The 16,786-nt window shown below is 36.5% G+C and overlaps 3 protein-coding genes across 3 annotated transcripts; 2 read left to right on the forward strand and 1 right to left on the reverse strand.

The window, feature by feature from the left end:
* The first annotated feature begins 480 nt into the window (after positions 1 to 480).
* LOC120160997 (N6-adenosine-methyltransferase non-catalytic subunit MTB-like) lies at positions 481 to 5,967 on the forward strand. The gene is made up of 7 exons (XM_039171305.1): positions 481 to 786; positions 900 to 3,646; positions 3,908 to 3,991; positions 4,106 to 4,210; positions 4,335 to 4,443; positions 4,808 to 4,959; positions 5,453 to 5,967. The coding sequence occupies exons 2-7, from the start codon at positions 992 to 994 to the stop codon at positions 5,888 to 5,890; spliced, it is 3,543 nt and encodes a 1,180-aa protein (XP_039027236.1). The 5' UTR covers positions 481 to 786; positions 900 to 991; the 3' UTR covers positions 5,891 to 5,967.
* A 1,099-nt stretch (positions 5,968 to 7,066) lies between these two features.
* LOC120161139 (expansin-A13-like) lies at positions 7,067 to 8,210 on the forward strand. The gene is made up of 2 exons (XM_039171402.1): positions 7,067 to 7,625; positions 7,839 to 8,210. The coding sequence occupies exons 1-2, from the start codon at positions 7,138 to 7,140 to the stop codon at positions 8,146 to 8,148; spliced, it is 798 nt and encodes a 265-aa protein (XP_039027333.1). The 5' UTR covers positions 7,067 to 7,137; the 3' UTR covers positions 8,149 to 8,210.
* Positions 8,211 to 10,688: 2,478 nt separating this feature from the next.
* Positions 10,689 to 12,585, reverse strand: LOC120161226. Its single transcript, XM_039171489.1, has 3 exons — positions 12,282 to 12,585; positions 11,938 to 12,175; positions 10,689 to 10,997 (listed from the first exon to the last, which is right to left on the reverse strand). The coding sequence occupies exons 1-3, from the start codon at positions 12,540 to 12,542 to the stop codon at positions 10,873 to 10,875; spliced, it is 624 nt and encodes a 207-aa protein (XP_039027420.1). The 5' UTR covers positions 12,543 to 12,585; the 3' UTR covers positions 10,689 to 10,872.
* Between the last annotated feature and the right edge of the window lie 4,201 nt (positions 12,586 to 16,786).

Raw genomic sequence — 16,786 nt, forward strand, 5'->3', positions numbered from 1 at the left:
AACTTAGGAGGTCGGATTCGAACTTAGGGGGCCGAGGCGAAGTGACCTATGAAATATGAGACCAAACGACCACCATCTACGGCGGTGAGTGTTTCATTTTCCTCACTTTTGATCAGATTCAGAGCATGTTATGAAAAAATGGAGGTCGAATTCAGACTCAGGGGGTCGAGATGAAGCGATCGATGGAATTTAGAACTGAACAATCACCATCTACGACCGTCGACGGTGGCATCTAACGATACGAACATTGGACGACCATCGTCTGATTTTAATTTTATATTTTCATTTATTTTTATATTAAATAATAATAATAAATGTCATGTCATGCAAAAATAATAATAAAATAATTCGAGTGACCAAAATAGGAGCAATTCGAAAGTTTGTTGAGTAAATGGAAAATATTAAAAGTATACGAGTAAAATAGGAAAGAAAGTAAAGTTTAGTAGTGAATGGTGTAGTTTATCCAAACGAAGGGTGTAGGCGCAAATGCAAAAACTGCCCTTTAGGGGAAAAACTACCACCATTCAATTCTTTCTTCGATTGAATCGGCCGCCTCGTCCTCATATTCTTAAAACCCTATTTCTATACTGCCGCCGTCATTCACCGGCGTTCCACCTCAGTTCCCTCAATCTCCTTTCATTGTTTCTTTATATTCTTATTTTATTTACAAGCTTTCTCCAGAATCAACTAATCCCCAAAAGGCAGTATCTGAAACCCTAAAATAAGTGAAATTATTCTGTCTTTCTCAACACCTTTGTGTCTCGCTTGTCCCTTACGATTGTACAGGTAATTTCACCTTTCAACCTTCCTTTGCCTCTTTTTTTATTTTTATTTTGATAATTTGAATTCTTAGAACCGAAATCGTTGCGGTTTTCTGTAACACATATTTGTCTCGTTAGATTCTGCTTATAGTGGGAACCTGCACCGGATTCGACCTTTATTTTGTATCGGTTTCTTCAAGGGAAAAGTAAATAAATACGTCTCCATTTCAATGGATTCTCCTGAGCGTAGCAGTCGGAGTCACGCAAGACGTGATAGAGAGGATAGTTCAGACTTGAAAAGTGATAGGGCGGCTGGGGATGAAGAAGAATGGGAGGCAATTGATGGTAAGAAGAAGCATAAGTCTAGCAAGTCTAGAAAAACTAGCAATGTCGAAGAAGGTGAGGGAGTGGAAAGCGGCAGTGGAAGGAGGAGAAATTCTGGGGATAGAAGTGAGAGCCGTAAAAGATCAGGTGCTTCCACTAGAGCTGATACCGACGAAGAGGATTGTGATGCACAAAAACCTTCCCGTTCCAAGCAGATCAGAAGAAAACAAGAGGAAAGTTCCTTGGAGAAATTGAGTAGTTGGTACCAGGATGGAGAACCCGAAAGCAGGCAAGATGGTGCTGAGAAATCTTCTGGTAAAGGAAATGCTTGGGCTGATGAAACTGATAGAAAGAAGGTGGCCTGGAAACTAAGTAGAAGCAAAGAAGAAAGGTCCCATGATGGAGAAGTTGAGAAGTCACTCGATAGAGATTCTAGGTATTCAGAAAGGAGGGAAAGCAGCCGTGATAAGGGTCATGGCTCTTCTGAATTGTCAAGAAACTCTAAAAGAAGATGGGATGAGTTGAATGCTTCCAAGAAAGCTGAAGAAAGTAATTATGAAAAACCTGATCCGACTAGTGGGAAAAATTCTGGTCTGAAGTATGACAGTGCTAGAGAGAATAGTGCTTCTGCTCGAAATGAGCCTAGTGAGATTAAAAGCATTGCTGCTGATTCAAACAATGAGAAGAGTGCCAAATCCAGCAGTAGGGATGAGAGAAGAATTGATGATGAGAAGAGCAAAGGTGGATCAGATGCCCTAGAAGAAGACAATAGACCTAGTCCATTGAATCGTGAAGACAGATCAGGTAGGGAGAAAATTGAGAAGCACAGACAGCAGAGAACTCCTGGTCGAGATGTTGATAGCCGAGAAAAGACATACAATATGGGTGATGATGGGGTAGCATCTATGAGGGACAAAATTTCAAGAGAAGGAGGGCAAACAAACAGGTCTAGGACCCCTGAGAGAAGTAGTAGGCGATATCAAGAATCAGATCCCTCTGAGATGGATTTTGAAAGAAGCTTGGAACTCAAAACAAAAGAATTTGAAAGGGATGACAGATCCAAAAGCAGGGTTGATAATTGGAGTGACAGGAGTAGGGACCGAGAAGATTCAAAGGAAAACTGGAAAAGGAGGCAATCGAGTAATAATGATAAAGAGTCCAAAGATGGAGACAATGCATATGATCGTGGTAGAGATTGGGATTTGCCAAGGCATGGCCGGGAAAAGAATGAAAATGAAAGGCCTCATGGTCGGCCAGGAAATAGAAAAGATGGAAATCGAGGTGAAGCTTTCAAAACGTCATCAAATTTTGGAATCTCAAATTATAATTATGATGTTATAGAGATCCAAACCAAGCCTCTTGATTATGGAAGAGCCGAGTTTGGATCCAACTTTCCCCGGAAAACTGAAATTGGTCAGCAGTCTGACATTAAGTCTGCCCCAAATGAGGAAGAGTGGGGATATATGCAAGAAAATAGAGGAAGGAGGAGTGATGCATATGGTTCTGGTCCCTTGGATGAAGGTTCAAGGGAGAAATATACAGAGGAAAGTAATTCAGCACAAGATCCAAATGTCCTGAATGATGAACTTGATTACGGTGGAGGGAAATGGCGAGGCCAGAAACTTACCTTATCTGGCCTTGGGTTTGGTGGCCAAAATTCTAGTGCGGCGTCTCAACCACCTTACGGGAATCAGGATGTAGGAACTTTTGGCCGTGTTCCTCCTCAAGGCATGAAAGGGAGTAGGATAGGCAGAGGAGGAAGAGGAAGGTCTTCAGGGAGGGACAATCAACAGATTGGTCTTGCCATACCTATGACGGGATCACCATTTGCCCATCTCGGGATGCCACCACCTGGACCCATGCAACAAATTAACCCTAGTATGTCTCCTGCTCCTGGCCCTCCAATTTCTCCAGGTGTCTTCATTCCACCGTTTTCCCCGCCTGTGGTATGGCATGGGCCTCGAGCAGTTGATATGAATATGCTAGGTGTTCCACCTGGTTTCTCTCCTGTCCCCCCTGGACCAAGGTTCCCTCATAATATGGGAGGTCTGCCAAACCCTGGTATGGACTTTAATCAGTCAGGACCTGGAAGAGGACCTTCAAATGTGTCTATGGCTAGCTTTAATGGGGCAGGGGCAATGGGACGAGGAACACCACCTGAGAGAACATCTGGGGGTTGGGTTCCTCCTAGAACGGGTGGTCCTCCTGGTAAAGCTCCTTCAAGAGGAGAACAAAATGATTATTCACAAAATTTTGTTGATACTGGTATGCGACCGCAGAACTTCATCAGGGAGCTAGAGCTTACCAATGTTGTGGAGGACTATCCAAAGCTAAGGGAGCTTATACAGAAAAAGGATGAGATTGTAGCTAAATCTGCCTCTCCTCCCATGTATATGAAGTGTGACCTCCGTGAATTTGAATTGTCTCCTGATTTCTTTGGGACAAAATTTGATGTTATTCTTATAGATCCCCCTTGGGAAGAATATGTTCACCGGGCTCCTGGATTTGCTGACCATATTGAATACTGGACATTTGAAGAGATCATGAATCTTAAGATTGAGGTAATCAATTTCTACATCACGTTCTTTTTAATTACCTTTTACCAAAAAAGAAAAGAAAGATACGGTTATATATTCTTGCAGGTAGTGTTTTAATGCTAACATCTCTAGTATTGCTGTCTCTTATATATTAGCATCCATGCAGGCTCTCTCTACATAGCTTATGGATATCAGAGTTATTATTTTATGTTCATATTATTTTTTTAACCTATGAGCGTTTTACCAACTAGAAATGTACCTATTGCTTTTACTTCATGTATGTAGGCAATAGCTGACACTCCATCCTTTCTCTTCCTTTGGGTGGGTGATGGTGTGGGACTTGAGCAGGGTCGTCAGTGCTTAAAGAAGGTACACGATTAAAATTTAGCTCGAATACGATTTGGCTGTTCTTTGCCTTTAGCACTAACGGAATTTATAGGTGTAATAGCATTATATTTTGGCTGCTTGTTCTATGTGTTGCAGTGGGGTTTCCGGAGGTGTGAAGATATATGCTGGGTGAAGACTAACAAAACAAATTCAACCCCAAGCTTACGTCATGATTCTCATTCTATATTTCAGCACTCCAAGGTTTGTAATATTGGTTCCCCCTCCACGTTTTAAAGCTTTTATACTCTGTTTTCATAGAATTTTCTTGAGCAATCTGCAACCCCTGCACTCTTTCCTAAACGGACCCCACATTATTTCACTGAAGGAACACTGCCTGATGGGTATAAAAGGAACTGTTCGACGTAGTACTGATGGTCATATAATTCATGCCAACATTGATACTGATGTAATTATTGCGGAGGAACCTTCTTATGGTTAGTACTTATGCATATTGTTTACTTTATTGACTTTTTCTATCCAACCATTTGATATATGCATATTGACTTCTTTCTTTGCAATTTTGCAAATCAATTGAGACTAAGTTTGATGGATCAGTTTGAGATTTATATGGTCTTTTCCTTTCGTTAAAAAGATTATAAGTGCAGTAAAAATAACTCTGCTAGTCAAATCATAGTCTTGGAAAGGATTGGGTATTCGTGTTTTGGGATTTTTATCTCAACTATTTGCTTTGGATGGAAAATACTTATTGATAATGTCTTATTGTGTACTCCCTGATTTTGCAATGTCAATTGTGTAGATGAGAAATTGTTTAAATTTTTCGTGCCAACTGTTCTGCAGGTTCAACTCAAAAGCCTGAAGATATGTATCGAATTATTGAGCATTTTGCTCTTGGCCGCAGAAGGCTTGAGCTTTTCGGTGAAGATCACAATATTCGATCTGGTTGGCTGACTGTTGGTAAAGGACTGTCCTCATCAAATTTTAATGCAGAGGTATGCTATCTTTTAGAAACAAGATTGACAATGATCGTTGAACTATTTTTATCTTGGTTGATCCTTTCAAATGGTAAACTTGCTATATGAGATACAAAACATTCCAAAGAGAAAAGGAAAAAGGTTCTTTGCATTGTATGTATAAATGAAAGCAGTGTTTTGATGACCATCTAATCTATGTTAGACTTAGGTTTGTTGGATACTGGTATAATCAGATTTTCCAAGTTTTTTCATATATTTGGAGGGTCTTTGGGAGTCGTATCCTCATATCCATATGTCGGACATGAGTTCCAGATACGGATACTTCAATACAAAAGTCGAGAGTAACATAGCATTTGACTGCTGTGAAACTCAAACAGAGCTATACAAACCCTTTAGAATAAAAACCCCGTATACATTTTACTTTGATGATGATTGGTTCTATCAATCAAAACATAAAAATCATGTGGAGCATAAAATCATAAGCTTCATGTCTTCTGCTGTTGATCTCCAGGCATATAATAGAAACTTTGCTGACAAGGATGGTAAAGTGTGGCAAGGTGGGGGAGGACGAAATCCGCCGCCGGATGCACCTCATTTAGTGAAGACAACCCCAGATATTGAGGCACTGCGTCCCAAGTCGCCAATCAAGAATCAGCAGCAGATGCAACAGCAACAGTCAACATCTATATCTCTGACGTCCAATTCCTCCGGCAAAAGACCTGCCGGAAATTCACCTCAGAACCCAAGCGTGCTGGGTTTGAATCAAGAAGGGTCAAGCTCCAACCCGTCAACTCCTGCTGCTTGGGCTTCACCGATGGAGGCATTCAGGGGGAGGGAAGGCGTAAACATGTCATCAGATGATAGGGTGTTTGATATGTATGGCTACGGTGGCCAGACAAACGGGGAATACCTGGATTTTGATTCTCATAGACCAATGAATTTAATGTAACAAATTGCAGTGAAACAATGTTTTGATTTTTGCAGTTAAAATAAAATGCGATTGGATAGAGAGATGTAAATTTCATTGTAGGTGGACAAAAGGCCAATTTTTCAGCAGGCAAAATCTAATAGTTGAGCTTTGGTCTGAAATTTGCAACGGAAAATGGAAATATGGGGAATGCGTTTCTGATCAAATTTAGTATGAAAATTGAACATTTCTTTTTTATTATAATTGTTAAAGGAAATTAAATCATTTATTTTTCTTTTATTCTCTATTTTATCTTATATTTTGTAAATGCTATCATTATCGATTAAATTGAATGAGAAAACGCAAGTTTTACATTTCATCCCTTCTACCCATACTTCAAATTATTTTTCTTATACGATCGTCACTCAATTCTTTTCTTTTGTTTTAATTGTAAAAGTTTTAAAAATTCATTTTGATAATTGAATTTATCAATTATTTCTAATTTAGTCATTCAAATTCTCGCAGGAAGCTTAGAGAATGATGCATGCACTTATAGAGAAGCATCAACTCAAGGACCAGTTCAGATGAATAGCGGCCGGAAAAGAAATGGCAAACTCTACCGCTGCATCGCTGATACAAAGGGTGCTTTTGTTCAGCCAGCTCTGTATGAAACATTCCATCTTAAGGTCATGGAGGCAATGAACTGTGGTTTCCGGTTTCCACTTTAAGCCCACCAATGGAGATGAGTCGAGCAACAGAATGGCTGATTTCTTTGTGAAATGCCAATCGAATCAATTTTCAACAGATGGGTTGCAACGTTAAGTTATAATCATGGTGATTTGCAATGCTAAAGCACTGACTCGGTGTCTTGTTTTAATCACCTGGAAAAATTATGCAAACAAGGTATTGAGTATGGGATGCAGGGAATTTATGCTTGTTCTCGAAATTTTAACAGGACAAAAAAAGTGTACCTTTAGCAAGTGATGAATCAGACTCAAACCTATAATTGACTCTAACAAGAAATAAATTAGAGTGATTTAATAAATAAAACAAAATTTTATTTTTGAGTGGTGAATGAAACTGGATCAGTGAGTGATGCACAAACCCCCATGTGCTTTTTGAATAAATAAAAAAGATGGCCCAAAACAAGAAAAGAAGACCGGAAAAAAGCACTAGTAATTATTTATTTGCATTACTTTTGCATATTTTCATTCAGACCACTAACCCAAACTAATTAATGTTTTCTGCTTCTTTCTACTTTCCTCTTTACTGTCTCTGTCTCTCGAGAAATGTCTTTAACTGAAGCAGCTCCTCTCCTCTCGCTCCTCCTCGCTACACTCCTCTCCACCGTTACTTCTCATTACTCCTCCTCTTCTTCCACCCTTCCGCCGTCGCAGTCCTCCCTCTGGCATCCCGCACGCGCCACTTACTACGCAGCTTCGGATCCTCAGGGCGCCGTGAGTGGTGCCTGCGGGTATGGGGACCTCGTCAAGGCTGGTTACGGCATGGCCACGGCAGGTTTGAGCGAGGCTTTCTTTCAGCGTGGACAGATCTGCGGCGCGTGCTTCGAGCTGAGGTGCGTGGATGACCTGCGATGGTGCATACCTGGGACCTCTATCATTGTCACCGCCACCAATTTCTGTGCTCCCAACTACGGGTTCACGGCGGAGGGCGGAGGCCGTTGTAATCCCCCCAACAAACACTTTGTGCTTCCCATTGAATCTTTTGAAAAGATAGCCATTTGGAAAGCTGGCAACATACCTGTTCAGTACCAAAGGTAACATAACAAACTCTTCCCACATTTCATATAAACTATTTTCTCCTTTTGATTTTAATTAACACCACCAAGTCAGGTAGGTAAAGCTGCAATTTAGGCAAAACCCAAGGCTGGGGACTGTATTGTAGTGTCATGTGGAATTCTCTGTCTTGAATGGGTTAATTAACAGTCTTTTCTTTCGCTTAAAACATCTGTTGGTTGGGTATAAAACAGAATAAAGTGCAGAAAGGAAGGAGGTGTTCGATTTACTATTGATGGTTCGGGGATCTTCGTGTCGGTGCTCATAAGCAACGTTGCAGGAGCGGGGGACATAGTTGCAGTGAAGATAAAGGGATCGAGAACTGGGTGGTTGCAGATGGGCCGGAATTGGGGACAGAATTGGCATATAAATTCTGATCTGAGGAATCAGGCACTGTCGTTTGAGGTCACTAGTAGTGACGGCCTCACACTCACATCCTACAATGTTGCTCCAAAGAATTGGAACTTCGGCCAAACTTTCGAAGGAAAACAATTCGAGTCCTAAGCACCCAACGTAATGCAATGTGTCTTATTATTATATATATACACAACACTGCCATCATCTTTTCTTTTCTTTCTGCTATCTGTTGCTTTGCACTGATTGGAAATGGAGGCTCAGGTGGTGACGTTTCTCAGCGTGTTACTAAAATTTTGCCATTAATTTAATTAATTTTGTTCTTCATCATTATTCCTTCTTTAAATAAACGCACGCCCACTATATACACGATTTCCAACTACTCGATTGCCTGTTGTTTCTATATATTGCAAAAATGATGTACAACCATCAAATTCGGTCAAAGCAAAATTAGATGTGAATCATACAAAGTGTAACAATAATGGATATTTGGTTTTCAAACATACGAAAGAACAAGAGTTTTGCCATACAAAGAGCTTACTCGTGTGTTAATCCAAACATTGTAGATGGGCGGTCTGTCTTTCTCAAGGTTGCTGTAAAATCATAATTATAATCAAACCTCTGATGAGATTCAATAAGCAACGTATTTAGCATTATCTGAACGGCGGCTTCGTAGATTGCTCCATCGTAATGCATACCGTCGGATGTACAATGCGGCCCACAATTACAAGTCAATGACTGGGAATCAAAATTATTATTTTAATATAACAGACAAAAAAAAATCAAATATTTTGATTTTCCGTTATTTCTTTTGTTTTGTTGTTAGGTGGCTTTCATTTTTCTTTTCCAAATATTAAAATAATAGTCACCTTACTACTTAACTGCCACATTCAGATTTACACTGTATTATTGATTATTTTTTTTGCTCAAGTTTAGAAGAATAACAACTATATTCGCTATATATTTTTTTAGGGTAAATTATACAGATGATCCTTTATGTTTTTGTTCCATCTGATTTCGGTCACTAGTTCAAAAAAAGAGCAGTTTTGATGCTTACGTTATTGGTCCGTTCGATTTTAGTCCCTCAACTGTTAACTCTTATTTACGGAAATCTGAGTTGATAATTAAAAAAAAATCCATGTTTCTTCTCCAAACCAATCTGAAAATGTGGTATTTCTGGTGCCAATTGTCCAGAGTGGATAATAAGCATGCAGGTATGATCATTTCTGGCATGTTTTGTATGATTTGCGGAGTAGACATCTCCAGTTACTTAGATGACACTATAACTTGTTTCTGTGTAGCATTCATTTTGCTACCAAAATGTTTACTAATGCTACAACATTGATACAGGCTTCCTCATTTTTGGATATCATGAACATCCCTTTACCTTATTCGTGCATTTCAACACAGCTGCTACTGTTTATGAATGCTTGATTTGATCCTTTGTTATCTATTTATAGGTGCTGGTGCTGTGGAGTTGATCATATGCCATGCACAAGTTTCTATTGCTTTTGTAGAGGAAAAGAAGATTAATGAGATATGCATATTTACGCCTATATTTGAAATCCTAGTATTGTTTTCTTATCATCAACATTTACTTCTATGCATGCTGCTCAGTTTTGCAATAGCTGGTTTTGAATTGAAAATCTGTAAATTCACAGATTTTTTGGGTTCTCATGTAAGATTTTCTTTTCCCTTTCAACTGTTTAAAACCTTTCTTTTAATTTATTTATTTTTGGTTTGGGGGTGGGGGCAGGGCTTTTATAGGGTGTTACAAATAATTTATGTGCATGTATGTTTGTTATGCAGGCATTGTTAGTTTTGGGAAGGTAACACCTGAGCACAAGGCAGAAGCTAAGAAGCATGGCTTGGCAATATATCCTTGGGAGGAATTTTTACATTTGGTAGGCTATTTGCTCCCTCATGCTCTTCTTGAATTAACACTAAAATTATTATTCTGCTAAACTTCTTGTGTTTATTATCCTGTTACTTATGAGTTAAAGGCATATAACTGTACAAAACATGTTTCTTGGCATTCTTGCAGTGCTTACTATGAGCTCCAGAGTAGAAATGATCATACCTCCATGCTTTGTTATCCATTCTGAAAATCAATGCCTTTGCTACTGTGGTTCACAATTTTCTCTATCGCCTCAGCTGTATTAACAGGAACAGTTGATTTCTCAACCACAATCTTGTTAGATTCGATACATCAGCAATCATATGAGCAGCACTCTCCCAGTAAGTCAGATCAACAGCTTTCCCAGCTCCTTAAATGGGTTTTCGAAAGAAGAAAAAGACTAAAACTGAACGGGCCAACGCAAGAGACCAAAACCGTTTTTTTTTACCAATGACTAAAATTAGACGGACTAAAAACATAAGGAACCACCCGTATAGTTTTTTTATGAGAAGTGAATAATATAAAATGACCATTAAATTAACTTAAACACTAACTCAGTTTTTCATGATGAATTCATATAAAGTGGCAAGATCTAGTAATGATAATAAAGAAGCAGTGATCACATAAAATTCTATCCAGTTCATGGCTAAAACCTAATGATCCGTCCATTTAAATTCTAGAGGAACAGCAGTACAACACCATTCATCCGTAAAGGAATGAACCCCAAACACAGACAGATACTTCTGACACCAAAGTTGTGCTTACCCAAAACAGGCTAACTAAACTTGAAAAGTAAACCGGAAAATCAAACATCCTATCCATTGCAAGCCGGTCGCGAGCAGACTATATTATTGCTAAATTGTCAAAACTCAAAACGCATTCACATGCTTCTCATCTATGATTAATCAATGGCATCCGACAACATATACATGCTGAACCAGTGCGTGGAGTTGGGGTCTTACGTTCACCAAAGTGTTTCAGTCTGAAACTTTGTTCGGCCCCCAAGCTGAAATAGCATATCCAGTCATGCTGAACGAGTGCTTTGCCAGGTCCATGCTTTTCTTAGTACCCAACCATAGAGCCCAAAAGAATCCAATCCAGCCTGATGCATATCGAAACATCAAATGAAAAGCACTACTCCAGAAAATTAAGTTGCCTAGTCAAAGCCTTAAACGATTTTCACTCTGGATAATTTCAAGCTTCAGGTCCAGACAGTTTGAGATAGCAATTAGGAGGACATGAAACAACGTAATTACTCATAATTACCCAATTAGTATAAAAATTGTGAACTGTGCCAAAAAAAACAGACGGCAATTTTAGCAAAAGCCGCAGAAAACATTGCAGATACACCCAATAGCAAAGCTACTTAATGTGCACAATGAAGAATATCAACTTTGCCATTGAAACATCTTATACCATTCATTCCAATTTTGAGGGTACAAAACACCAGAATAGCTTGAATTTGAAATGTAAAAAGAAGAAAAATACAGTAATACGAGGGCATGCAAACTCACAAAAACTTGCTCACTCACACCAATCAGCAAATTTGGTCAGTAAAAGGAATATTGGTCACAGCATGAGAGAGCGAGAGACAGACCGATTAATGAACATGCACATGATGATGATAGAAGGTGCAGAGTAATAAATCTAATTCAAATCCCCCATTTATAGGCATTAGTAAATTCTGTTTTCCAATTCTGCACATACTAGTTTTTCATCATATTTCTTTTCTACTAAGTTTTGACGCCACGTGAATACGCTTCAAGGAGAAAATAATGGCAATGATTTTATCCCAACATACTGTATGCATACTTGTTGAAACTTCATTTTGATTATCATCTAAAATAACCCACAGCAAATTCATAGGACTGAAATTCATTTAGGGACATAGGTTCCAGAAAATAATTATAAAGGGGTTCAACCCTATAAAAAGATATAAATGAAAAGACTTCATCTTGTAGTTTCTAAGCCAAGCATATAATCTTAACATTATAAGAATGAAGCAAAATAAAAACTAAAATTAGATGCTGAGAAAGATATACCTGTAACGACAACAGCAGCTATAATTGCTGAAATTGTTGCAGTAGAAATAACAAAAGCAGCAACTGACAAGGCTACAATGTAAATAACTGTTACGCAGGCAAAGAAAATAGCGAAGAAGACGCCTGCAGCAGCCAAAGCGATGAGGGAAGAGATGATGATAGCATCGATAGTCGCAGCTAGAAAGAAAAGCGTAAAAAGAAGCAATCCAGTCAAGGTAAGAAAAGTAACGGTTCCAACCTGCACAAGTGTTGGTAAAGGGACGGTCAGAGGATTCTGAAGAATGTAAATTAAGGCAGCTAGCAGACAAGAAGCAAGAGTCAAGCAATTTGCAGGAAAAACTCACAGAAATGACGAGAAGAGCGCGAAGGGGGCTTCCACTACGGGTCCACTGTAGAACAGAACGACCAGTGTTTCTGGAGGCTTCGCCAAGGCGAGGCAAGTTCTCCGAAACAGAGATCTTGATACGCTGCAGCAGCGAAGTAGATGCCGATGCTTCGGGGTAGATGATCGACGAAACCAAACTGTGGAGGGCATCCTGGAGCATTTCCTCTTTGTGGATGAAGTTATTTTCGTCAACGGTCGCACCGTTCGTTTTCACTGCCATAGTTGATGTGTAATTTCTGGCTGTAAGTTGAAGAATGATGACAGAAGATTGAAGTTGACCACATCACCGACAAGTAGAATATAAATAATATTTTCTGGTTTGTTTGTTGGGATTTTTTTATGATTATTATAATTTAATCTTAATTTTTTAAGGCTTAATTAATGTTTTTCTCTCTCTCTTTCACCATGCACTATAATTTATTTCATTTAGGTGAATAGTTAATAATAAAAGGACCAAGATGTTCACCATGCAGTATAACTCAAACTTATAATAAATACTTTAAGAGACGAACCACGAAAAAAATTAAGATGCAGAACGTGAAAAAAATATGGGATTTGAAAAATCATTAATTAAGCCTTTGTTTACAATAACTCAATGTGTGTTGTCTGTATGTCATGTGGGTTTACTTTTAAACAAAATAGTTTAAATGTATCATTCTCCTTTAAATTATAAATTTTATATTGAGTTATTTTTTAAAATATCTTTTTTGAGACGTATATTTAAATCATTAAAACTCGTTAAAAACATAATGATAAAACAAATATTTATATATTCTATTCTGATCATCAAATTGTTATTTTCTTTAAAATAATCATTAATTTTTTTCATTTTAGTCACTCAATTATTTTTATCTTTATTTTAATATAAATTATTAACCCTAACCCAATTTAAAAACCAGGAGTCGTTCAAGTGCTCAATCTTTGGTTTACCTACGGAATCTTCTGATTCAGTCCTCCAACGAAATGAGAAAATGCAAGAGCATGCGGCCATGTCTTCAGGGGAGGCAAAGCAACACAAGTGCAGCACATGCAATGCATAATTTAAAACACAAAACCAGACAACTTCCTCCTCTTACTTCAGAACAGTGCTTAGCTGATATGGACATGAACTCGGTTGTAAATTTGGATTCTTATTACTCGAATTAAGTGGGAGTATTAGATATGAATATTCGAGTGAGATTTAGTAATACGTGTATTTTTTTTTTCTTTTTTTAAGATATTTATATCTTTGTACTCATGTCCGAATATGTATTGGACACTGCTTAAGAGTCTCTCATTGATTTGAACGTGCGACTGATACATCAATCAAATGGAAAGGGAAATTTTGGGGAAGGTATGTGCCATATATCGGCTTCCATAGAAGCTATTCAGTGAAGCTTCATCAACTAAATTGAGTTTTGTTGATTCCACCATAGTCTGGTCTTAGATAAAGGGGTGATGAAGCAGTTGCAGTGCCGTAGGGCTTGCGGTTGGATAAAGGGATGCTAATATCATCGGCGTTCCTAGCAAGATTAGTCATTGCCGACGATGGAGACGTGGGTAATGAAGTCGTTGAGATCCTGCTTTTTTGTTGAATCAAATGTTGAAAAAATTCGAGTTGGGTTGGTTGGGCTCATGATAGGAAGGGGGAAATTTTTTCAAATTGGCTTATGGTTCATATATATAAAAAAAATAAAGAAAAAAATAGTTGGGTGACTAAAATGAAATAAAAAGTAACTTTAGTGATGATTTTGAAAAAAAAAGCTGGGTGACCTAAATGGAACCGCATAAATAATTTAGTGACTAAAATGAAATAAAAAGTTAAATTTAATGATAGTTTTGAAAAAGAATAGTTAAGTGACTAAAATAGAACTGCATAAACAATTGAGTGACTAAATATGTAATTTTATCCTTACTTTTAAATGGAGTTAACATTTGAGACAAATATAATAATAATTTAAATTTTAAAGAATAAAATATCTCAAAAAATATTTTAAAAATAACGGTGCAAAGTACATAGTTTAGAGCTTAACAATACATTAAGCCAAATAAAATAAATATGTTAATAGAGGACATTTAAAGTCTATTAAAAGCTCCTTTATTACCAAAAAAAAAATCATTCTACTATTGAAAAATATATTTTGATATAAAATATTAAATTTACCGGTATTGGAATTAAGATACTGAATTTAAATATCTCTTATTTTTAATCAATTTATTAAGTGCAAATTATACTATACTTTATTTTTATTTTTGGTTTATCCTATTTTGATAATTATTTTTAAAAAAAGGTTATATTTTTGTTACATAAATTATCGATTTGTTATAATTTAATGATTAAATTATTAACTTTCATTAGTTTGATAACGAGACATATTAATAAAAAGAGATAAAAACCTAAAATAAACTATATTTATCTTTTATATTTTTTGAACCAACCATTTTAAGAGATAATTATAATTAATAAAATTTAAAATATTAATCAAATTAGATAATACTGTTAAACCTTACAATCAAATCAATGGCAGCTATATGCTACAAATCATTGGAAATTATCTGTTCAAGTTCGATATGTTAATATAAAATGATTTAACCTAGATATTATCGAATTTTTATACTAATAATATTTTGTTCAATATTTAAATCTGATTTTTCTTTTAAAATTAATATAACGTGTTTTGTCATTGCATCCAATATTTATTAATCAATTTTTTAGTGTTTATGTAATAATATAGTTGGTTGTTTAGAGTGCCCTATAAACATTGTAGTACAACTAGTATTTTTTTTATTAATCTGGGATAAGTATAAAGTAGTATCTGTTCAAAGATAATTCTCAACCATTTAACATCAATCGCTCGCAATCTTAGTATTCATAGTGCTTGAACCTAGAACCTAAAAGAATAACAATAATTTTTTTATCATTGAGATCGTTTGTTTCATACTAATACAACTAATGTTAAATTGGGGTAGAGGAAAAGTTGTTATCCACTTTGAAGGTCCAAAATCATTGTGTTAATTTCTTGCATTTATCTTACCCTATACAATGTAATAATTGTACGAAAACCGTAAAGAAACTATTTTTAAAATAGGTGAAAGGGTCATTTTTGTCCTTGTAGTAGACCTAATTTATCATTTTCATCCTTATCATTTTTTCGCATCAATTTAGTACTCAAAGTTGTTTAATTGCAACATTCTATAATTTATTTCTAACTTAAAATCCTAAATTGATAACCCTAAACCTTACCTTAATCTCTAGCTTAAAACCCTCAATTTAGGATTTCAAGGGAGGGGTAGGGTATAAAATGATGCAATTGAACAACTTCGAAAACTAAATTGATGCGAAAATACGATAGAGACGAAAAATGATAAATTGAGTCTATGAAGATGATATTTTACCTTTTAAATAATATAAAATCATTAATGTTCATAAGTTTTTTTATTAGCTATAAAGAAGAAAACAAGTTATAGTTGGTTTAGTTATTAAATGAGCATCAAAATTATGTTATGACAAATTGACTACATAAATCTAGTAGGTAAAACTACTACTACAAATATCTGCACTGTCACCCGCAAAAGGTAATAATAATAGAGAAAATAATCTCAGTGACCGAAAATTCCTTATAATATACGAATTTGACCAACTTTTTTTCGTTTTGCCAAAATGACCAACAAAATCGTAATACGATCTCTAAATCGCAACGCGATCTCCAGTATCGCAAATCAGTTTCTAGATTCGCAACGTGATTTTTACTATCATATTGCGATTTTCCAAATTCGCGTTGCTATTTTAGAAAATCGCAATGCGAATATGTAAATCGCAACGCGATTATGACTATCGCAACGAGATAATACATAATCGCAATGAGATAATACAAAATCACAATGCGATTTTCAAAGCGCCATTAGTATTGCAACGCGTATTTTATTTTCAAATTTCAAACACGAATATTAATACATCCCGTAATTTCAACTCTTAACCTAAAACCCTAAATCACAACTCAGTCCCATCTCCATTCTCACTCTCTACGGCGACATCCGTCCTCATCTCCGACGAAATCTGTCCCCATATCCGGCGAAATCCGTCTATCTCCATCTCTCAGAGCCACCCTCATAATCATTCACGGTCAGAAATGGAAAATCAACCAAATCAACCACCGAGGGTTAGTTTTTTTAATTATTTTTATTTTGAAATTTTTGCATTATTATTAGGTTTTTCATATTGAAATTGATGATAAGTTTACTGGTAATTTCAATAATAGATTAACCATTTCACGTAGATTGCTTATTAAATTCTTTCGATTGCTGCCAATACTGCTAAATTGTTTAGTCTTTAACCTTGTAAAGTTAGTATTTGTCTTTGTTTTGTCTTTTGGTTGAAGTAATGCAATTCATTCAAGTTTCAATTTTAGACAATGACTATTTGAAATCGAGGATCGCAACGCGAAATGAAAATCGCAACGATAGTTTAATTCGCGTTGCGATAGT

This window comes from Hibiscus syriacus, unplaced genomic scaffold (assembly GCF_006381635.1).
Source record: "Hibiscus syriacus cultivar Baekdansim isolate YM2019G1 unplaced genomic scaffold, ASM638163v2 tig00111398_pilon, whole genome shotgun sequence".
Classification (NCBI taxonomy): domain Eukaryota; kingdom Viridiplantae; phylum Streptophyta; class Magnoliopsida; order Malvales; family Malvaceae; genus Hibiscus; species Hibiscus syriacus.